Source organism: Dendrobates tinctorius, unplaced genomic scaffold (genome assembly GCF_039654945.1).
Source record: "Dendrobates tinctorius isolate UK_male_01 unplaced genomic scaffold, ASM3965494v1 ptg000035l, whole genome shotgun sequence".
NCBI lineage: Eukaryota > Metazoa > Chordata > Amphibia > Anura > Dendrobatidae > Dendrobates > Dendrobates tinctorius.
The window spans coordinates 37,016,535-37,025,874 of record NW_027361703.1 but is presented as its reverse complement, the minus strand read 5'-3'; the positions used below and the strand labels follow the sequence as shown (position 1 = coordinate 37,025,874).

At 46.2% G+C, this 9,340-nt stretch overlaps 1 protein-coding gene across 1 annotated transcript in view; it reads left to right on the top strand.

The window, feature by feature from the left end:
* The first annotated feature begins 3,199 nt into the window (after nt 1–3,199).
* POT1 (protection of telomeres 1) overlaps nt 3,200–9,340 on the top strand; it is a 123,961-nt gene continuing 117,820 nt past the window's right edge. Inside the window, exons 1-2 of the mRNA XM_073573418.1 lie at nt 3,200–3,374; nt 3,453–3,567. Coding sequence (XP_073429519.1) covers nt 3,369–3,374; nt 3,453–3,567 — 121 coding nt within the window. The 5' untranslated portion in view covers nt 3,200–3,368. The remainder of the gene's footprint in view (nt 3,375–3,452; nt 3,568–9,340) is intronic.

Below are 9,340 nucleotides of genomic sequence, written 5' to 3'. Positions count from 1 at the left end.
AGAAAATGGTTTGAGAGAAAGCACTGGAGACTTCTAAGGTGGCCAGCAGTGAGTCCAAACCTGAATCCCACAGAACACCTGTGGAGAGATCTAAAAATGGCAGTTTGGAGAAGGCACCCTTCTAATATCAGGGACCTGGAGCAGTTTGCCAAAGAAGAATGGTCTAAGATTCCAGCAGAGCATTGTAAGAAACTCATTGATGGTTACCGGAAGTGGTTGGTCACAGTTATTTTGGCTAAAGGTTGTGCAACCAAGTATTAGGCTAAGGGTGCCAATACTTTTGTCTGGCCCATTTTTGGAATTTTGTGTGAAATGATCAATGTTTTGCTTTTTGCTTCATTCTCTTTTGTGTTTTTTCATTTAAGACAAATTAAATGAAGATAATAATACCAAAGAATTTGTGATTGCAATCATTTTCAGGAAGAAACTGAGTATTATCTGACAGAATTGCAGGGGTGTCAATACTTTTGGCCACAACTGTACCAAAAATGATGCGATCCCTAACCTTAAGGATATCTGCCCCCCTGGAGGTCCCAGGCTAGAGATATTAATAACATATTTCTTAGCATGATTTTTGCATTCTATACATATAAGACATGGCATATACAATTGTATCCATTTGGCTGGTATTAATTCTGGGCTAGCAGGTAGGCCTCATGGCAATGCAAGTTAATGCATTTCATTCTGCACATCTGAAAATATATCTCCCATATCTCTAGAACCTCCACCTGTCACAAAAAATCTAATATTCATATCTGGTACATGGTTCTGATGCGTCTGAGTCATTGCTCTGAGTGGCTCTTTGAAGTCAGGAAGAACCTAATTACACAGTGTCACCATTCCAGCCCGTTGATTACTATTCATACTGACCACTTCACAGGATGTGGCTGCATCACAGAGGGGGTCGTAGAGCAATTGGGAGGAAAAGAGTGTTTGTTCTTCTTTTCCATGGCTCCGATTTACAATTCATAGTGAGGACATACGCCTATGGTTGATATGAGGGTGACAGGGGTGGTCTGAAACTAAGCACACTGGCGTATAGGCTATAGCATCCGATGTGAGAGCATCTGATGCGATATGCTAATGACCCTGGGCTCCTGCTCTGCTCGTGCGGGAGTCGAGTATCAGTTCACTGTGCTTCTCTTGCATGACAGAATTGCAGCACAGTCCGGAGGAGATGGAGAAAGTAATTTCTCCATCTCCTCCATTGCCTGACTTGGCGTATATCGCACTGCATTGGGATGACGTCCGAGTGCAGTCCAATTTGCCACATGCAGCCATAAACTTGTAGGGGTGAGTGTAATCCGAGTCTTCATGCAAATTGTTCTCCTAAGCCGAATTGCCAATCTGAGCTGCCCTATAGTATAACACTGGGTCGAGTGCTATATGATGTTTTATCGCCTAGCACTCGGCCTAACACTGGTTTGATCCTATATTTCTAGTTAAAGGGAATCTGTCACTACCTTTTTCGGATATCATGTAAAAACATCATTCAATTCAGTGTCTACTATGCATTATAACAGTACTTTTGATACCCCTTGACTCCCCACCTTTGATCAATAAATACTGTTTATATTCCTCCCGTGTATGTAAATCTGCTCAGTCCAGTCCGATGGGTGGGGCTTATTGTCCGTCTCGCCCTCCTCCTGTCTTGCTTTATGCATTTCTTTCTTGTAATTCCTGTGTTCACGTACTGTTACCGCACGTGTGCAATCAAACGGCCTTTTGCACGCGCACAGTGGGCAAAGCATAAAATCAGCATTGCGCATGCGCCGGCATACGCCATTATGTTCTATGGCCTGGAAGTATTGCGATGCAAATTGTATGTTCCCTCACGCATCGCAATACTCCGGGCCATAGGACGTAATGGCGTATGCCGGCGCATGCGCAATACTGATTTTATGCTTTGCCCACTGTTGGGCAAAGTATACTGCGCACGTGTGAAAGGCCATTTGATTGTGCACGCGCGGTAACAGTACGCGAGCGCAGGAATTACAAGAAAAATGTGTAAAGCAGGACAGGAGGGGAGGAAAGACGGACAATAAGCCCCGCCCATCGGACCGGACCGAGCAGATTTACATACACGGGAGGAATATAAACGTTATTTATTGATGAAAGGTGAGGAGCCAAGGGTATCAAAAGTACTGTTATAATGCGTAGGTGACACTGAATTGAAAGATATTTTTACATGATATGCCAGAAAAGTGGTGACAGATTCCCTTTAATGTAATAATCTAATTGTTTTTCCAAGATACTTTCATGAAAAAGTCCCTATTGTTCCCTCTTCTATGTACCTGCTTTAGTTTTTCCTAACCTCCTGATTGCTGACATTTGACCTCCACTGCATGCTGTGCTACTCAAATGAGACGTCATCAGGGGGCAGAGGCTGCATCAGTGCCACAACCTCCGTCCCCACCCTGAAACCAAGCACCATCATTGATGCCTGTGATTGTACCTGCTAGTTGTCAATTCCAACTTATGCCCAGCAGAATCTTGTCATTGTGTGATATTACTTTCAATGCTCAGTGACAGTGTGCTCCCTCGCCGGCTCTGATGAGAAGTTACAAGCCAGCAAGAGAGCACACTGTCAGGATGCATTGCAAGAAGATAGCACAACCAGCAGGAAAAGCAGAGGCCAGCCCCGCCTCCAAGAGTGCTGTCTGTTTCTGGGGCGGAGTTGGTCTCACCTTACAATGCTCCCTGACAGTGCGCTCTTGCTGTCATTAGAGCTGAGGAGGGAGTGCACTGTCACTTTGCATTGCACAGTGACAAGATCCTACAAAGCAAATATTGAAATTGCCGATGGCACATGCTCAGAAGAGCAGCCAGCACCTGAAACAGACGTCACTGATGACGATTTGGTTGACGGTGGGACAGAGGTGTCATTAGTGACCGCAGCCTCTGACCCCGGATGACCTCTCATTTCAGTATCCCAGCATGCACTGGGGAGTCTCCAACGAAGGAAGGAAGGTAAAATAAAGCAGTTACATAGTGTAGCGAGAGAACGTTTGTATCACAGGTATCAGGAGAAGTGTACAGTGTACGAACACTACATGGCGCTAAGAGTCTAATAAAATAATCCGTGTGCTGTACGTATAGCTATAGGGACGTGTGTGTGTGTGTCTGGTGCGGGCAATAGGCGCATGCGCAGCAGATCCATCCGCCTGAGCGTCATTCGAGCGAGCACATCACAAGCCCCGTGCAGCACTGCCACTGATTACCAGCACATCCTCCCGCCCTCCTGAGCCGAAGCCACGCCCGTCTGTGCATCTCAGGTCACGTGAGCGGCGAGGACGCTGTGGAGGGAAAACGCGCGGTGTCACCGCCTGATCACGTGGCCTTTGTTGCCGTGGTGAAGCTCCGAGAGGATGAATGTATGTCTCTGCGCTGTAGGCTGCACGTGTGTGGTTGTGTGGACGTGGTCACATGATGTCCTTGTGTTCATGTTTTAGGCGCCTGCACACAGGTACACGTATACGCCGCTGGACAAGCTGGTGGAGGGCACGGTGGCCAATGTGTACGGCGTTGTGACGTTTTTTAAACTTCCATATCGTAGTAAAGGGACAGGTACGTACAATACCGCTGTGTGGTAGGAGTGAGGAGGACGGGAGGTCAGCGCCGAGCGAAGACCCGCCCAAATGCCTTGGCCACGCCCATAAGGTCCTGTCAGGCCCCATGTGTGCGCATTGCACAGTGTCCTAGCTGTTCCTGAGGGTGGTCACTGGTCACAGCAGCTCTTGGGGGTAGTAGTCACACTAGTGACGGGCAGTCCGGCTCTTTTTGGCTAAAAAAAAAAATGGCTCTTGCAGACAGTGCTACTTTTCCCACTTTTATCACTCCAGTCCCTTTACTCTAAAACCTGGGCCTCGTTATACAGGTGTCTGGTGAAGGCTTTTTAGCCATTTACTCAGATTGTAAGCTCCTGGGAACAGGCCCTCCCTCCTAGTCTGTGTTGCTGACTTGTGTTATTTTGCAACATCTATTATTTGTTCATGTGGTTTGTACATTAGTCAGTGCTGTGACATCTGCCTGCGCTGGAGAACATTCTTATTCTAAAGGTACTGTCACACTAAGCGATATCGCTAGCAATATCACTATAACTTGTGATATCGCTATGTCTGATACTTACCTACGACCGGCTCCCCCGCTGGTTATCGTTGATCGTGCGAGAACGTCCTGGACCACTTCTCGTCGTCAGCTTCCTGCGGCGCTTCCTGTGGAGAGACGAGCGTGGGGCCGGGCGGGAGGACGCAGGATCGCCTGGTGTGACAGGTAAGTAGCGACCCCCGTCCCCTGCGATGTCGCTGGTGAGATCTGCCTGTGTGGCAGCTCACTAGCGACCACTTAGCGATGTACCAGCCATCCTGACTGCGTCATATCGCTGGTACATCGCTAAGTGTGACAGTACCTTTAGGCCGGGATCACACATGCGAGAATCTCGCACATCAATACCCGGCACTGGCACTCGGGAGCGGAGCATGCGGCTGCATGTATTTCTGTGCTGCTGCATGCTCCACCCCTGAGTGCCCTCGGCAGTGCCGGGTACTGAGACTCGGCCGAGTTTCTTGCTTGTGTGATCCCGGCCTTATAAGTAAATCCTTGGAGACATGTTCCAGGCACTTACAGAGTGAGGCCTGTGGTCAGATACAACGTATAAAAATACGGTCCGTATTTTTCGGTTGTAATACGCAGTAATGTTCCCTGAACAGTGATCTGTATGTTGTCCGTTGGCAAGGTTAGGATGCGATTTTTGCGCATGTAAGCATCCGAATGACATCCGTATGCTGAGAATTTCTTGCCGGCTTGCAAAATGGACATATAATGGATCTCAATGACAGGTTAAGGCTGTGTGCCCACGATGCGATTTTTAAGCGTTTTTGCCGCGATTTTCGGCGCAAAAGCGTTTAAAAATCGTGTACAGAACGCACCCCATGCATTCCTATGGCATTCCGCACATGCTGTGCTAATGCTGCGCTTTTTTCCGCGGCGGAAACGCATCGCGGAAAAAAATCGCGGCATGATTATTCTTTTGTGCGGAATCGCAAAGAATTGCCGCGACTCCGCACCCATAGGAATGCATGAGAATCGCTTACTTCCCGCATGTGGCTATGCTCACCATGCGGGAAGTTAAGCGTCTCATGTGCGGTTGGTATCCACGGTGTGGAGGAGAGGAGACTGTCCTCCAGGTCCTGGGTGCCATACCCCTGTAAAAAAAAAAAGAATAAGAAATCGGGGTATATTTACATTCTGACGTCCCGCGCTGCATTCCCGGCCTAAGCATTCCCAGTAATGCCTTGCGGCAAGGTCCTGTGATGACGTAGTCTCGCGTGACTCTGCAAGATGCGCCAATTCCGGCACTTACCCACTGTAGCGGTGGCATATGGGGTAATAAGGGGTTAATGTCACCTTGCTATTATAAGGTGAGATTAAGACTGGTTAATAATGGAGAGGTGTCAATAAGATACCTATCAATTATTAATCCACTAGTCTGAAAAGGTTAAAACACAGACATTAAGACTAAAGACTTCTAATGAAATAAACACACGTTCATCCCACATCTCCTGTCGTTAATAAGTGACAGCAGGTGTCGGATGATGGGGGTAAGGCTATGTGCACACGTCCGGAATTCCTGCGGATTTTATGCATTTTTGCCGTGTTTTTTCGCCACAAAAATGCTGCAAAAGCGCATAAAATAAGCAACCCATTGTATTCAATGGCATTCTGCACATGCTGTGTAATGAGTATTTTTCGCGGCGGAATCACATTGCGGAAAAATACGCAGCATGCTCATTCTTTTTGCGGAATCGCTGGAATTCCGCACACATAGGAATGCATTGTTCCATTTACTTTCCGCATGTGGCTATGTCCACCATGCGCAAAGTAAGCGGAAAATGTGCGGATGGTACCCAGGGTCTGGAGGAGATTCTCACGAGACCGCTACGTCATCAAAGGTCATTGTCGCAAGGCATCGCTGGGATCGGGACTTGCCGGGAGCATCGTTGAGGTCTGGGGACGCTGCATGGGACGCGCGGAAGGTGAGAATAACACTATTTTTTTTATTATTTTAAACTTTATATCTTTTTACTACTGATGCTGCAGAGGAAGCCTCAATAGTAAAAAGTTGGTCACACTAGTCAAACACTATGTTTGACAAGTGTGACCAACCTGTCAGTCAGTTTTCCAAGCGATGCTATAGTTCGCTTGGAAAACGCTGGTATTCTGCAAGCTAATTACGCTTGCAAAACGCTAGTTTTTCGCGGGAAATATGCAGGAATTACGCATGCGGATTTCTCGCGTATTTTCTGCTGCAGGGAGTTGCGCGGCAATTCCACAACGAGTGCATATAGCCCAATACTCCCAAAAGCCACTACCTGCTGTTGTTTGGACTTTAATATACCGCTCATCATTCTCCTCTGCTCGCCGAGGAGAATCATAAGGATTCCATCATCCACAATTGGACATTGAATAGTGCTGCAAAACACAATTCAGGATAATATAATTATTATTTATTATTACATATCTATTATAAGGCAGTATTCAGGTAAAAGGAGAAATGGAAAAAGTGCAAAAAGGAATGAATACCAAAAGAAGAAATGAGAAAAAAATACCTGTGTGGCTCTTAATATAAGGGTTCTGAGAAAAGAGAGGGGAGAAAAAAAGGAATGATATGAGAAATAAATTAAAATAAATATGTATACATACAGTGGGGCAAAAAAGTATTTAGTCAGTCAGCAATAGTACAAGTTCCACCACTTAAAAAGATGAGGCGTCTGTAATTTACATCATAGGTAGACCTCAACTATGGGAGACAAACTGAGAAAAAAAAATCCAGAAAATCACATTGTCTGTTTTTTTTTTTTCATTTTATTTGCATATTATGGTGGAAAATAAGTATTTGGTCAGAAACAAAATTTCATCTCAATACTTTGTGATATATCCTTTGTTGGCAATGACAGAGGTCAAACGTTTTCTGTAAGTCTTCACAAGGTTGCCACACACTGTTGTTGGTATGTTGGCCCATTCCTCCATGCAGATCTCCTCTAGAGCAGTGATGTTTTTGGCTTTTCGCTTGGCAACACGGACTTTCAACTCCCTCCAAAGGTTTTCTATAGGGTTGAGATCTGGAGACTGGCTAGGCCACTCCAGGACCTTGAAATGCTTCTTACGAAGCCACTCCTTCGTTGCCCTGGCGGTGTGCTTTGGATCATTGTCATGTTGAAAGACCCAGCCACGTTTCATCTTCAATGCCCTTGCTGATGGAAGGAGGTTTGCACTCAAAATCTCACGATACATGGCCCCATTCACTCTTTCATGTACCCGGATCAGTGGTCCTGGCCCCTTTGCAAAGAAACAGCCCCAAAGCATGATGTTTCCACCACCATGCTTTACAGTAGGTATGGCGTTTGATGGATGCAACTCAGTATTCTTTTCCTCCAAACACGACAAGTTGTGTTTCTACCAAACTGTTCCAGTTTGGTTTCATCAGACCATAGGACATTCTCCCAAAACTCCTCTGGATCATCCAAATGCTCTCTAGCAAACTTCAGACGGGCCCGGACATGTACAGGCTTAAGCAGTGGGACACGTCTGGCACTGCAGGACCTGAGTCCATGGTGGCGTAGTGTGTTACTTATGGTAGGCCTTGTTACATTGGTCCCAGCTCTCTGCAGTTCATTCACTAGGTCCCCCCGTGTGGTTCTGGGATTTTTGCTCACCGTTCTTGTGATCATTCTGACCCCACGGGGTGGGATTTTGCGTGGAGCACCAGATCGAGGGAGATTATCAGTGGTCTTGTATGTCTTCCATTTTCTAATTATTGCTCCCACAGTTGATTTCTTCACTCCAAGCTGGTTGGCTATTGCAGATTCAGTCTTCCCAGCCTGGTGCAGGGCTACAATTTTGTTTCTGGTGTCCTTTGACAGCTCTTTGGTCTTCACCATAGTGGAGTTTGGAGTCAGACTGTTTGAGAGTGTGCACAGGTGTCTTTTTATACTGATAACAAGTTTAAACAGGTGCCATTACTACAGGTAATGAGTGGAGGAAAGAGGAGACTCTTAAAGAAGAAGTTACAGGTCTGTGAGAGCCAGAAATCTTGATTGCTGGTTTCTGACCAAATACTTATTTTCCACCATAATATGCAAATAAAATGGAAAAAAAAAAAACAGACAATGTGATTTTCTGGATTTTTTTTTCTCAGTTTGTCTCCCATAGTTGAGGTCTACCTATGATGTAAATTACAGACGCCTCTCATCTTTTTAAGTGGTGGAACTTGCACTATTGCTGACTGACTAAATACTTTTTTTCCCCACTGTATACTTGTCAAGCTTGATATGAAACCAGATAAAAGTACTGACCTGATGGTGAGAAAATGGGAGCATCAGGATCCAAGCCGCTGTGTGCAGTGCAAGTGTACAACCCCTGGCAAAAATTAAATCACCGGTGTTATGAATGGGTCACCGAGGAGGATGGCAGGAACAGGCTAAGCCACCAGAAGACCAGAGAGGTTGGTAACTAAGTGGATTGCAGACCCCTGATCCTATCCACACAACTAGCAGTAGCTGTGGAGCGTTCCTACGATGCCCTAGACGCTTCGTCACAGCCGGAGGACTACCTAAGCCTAAAGACAGATGAAATCTAAACTGCCCCGGAGCAGATCCCCAAAGGAATAGACAGCCCCCAAACATATATTGTCGGTGAGACAAGATGAGACATAAACACAGGCAGAGACCAGACTGAGCAAACGGTGGGGCCCAAGCTGTCTAGACAGGACAGAATAGATACTGTCTGCAATCATGCACTAAACCCTGAAAAAGTCCAACACTTCTGATACACAAAAAACCTGAGATCACACAACCTCACCCCCGCTAGATCAGCGCTCTGGTATAAACTGGCAGCAAAGCAAAAAGATACTAACTTAACAGGGGACTGAACAAGCTGCAACATATGAAACAGGGCCCAGCAGGGAGCAAGCTAAACCCTAGCAGCAAAACAAAGCAAAAAAAAAGACACAACCAGATTAGATGCAAAGGATTAGCAAAAGAATCAGCTGAGCCATGCAGATCAGGCAGGGGACAAAAGAACTCCAAATGCACATAGAGGAAATCACCAGCAACCTCCAAGAGCAGCCAGCTCAATTATATGCTCCCAGCCAGTAATCCCAGGTTCCCAATTATTGACAGGTGGAGAACTTCTATCCACCTGGCCAGCTCCACTACTCTCAGCAACCAGCAGAGGGAGTGGAGGGAGATTCGGCTCAGAATTTCGAACAAGAGAATTCACAACACACCGGCCTGGGAGGATGTTCATTCTGTTGTTTAATTTTGTAGAAAAAAGCAGATCG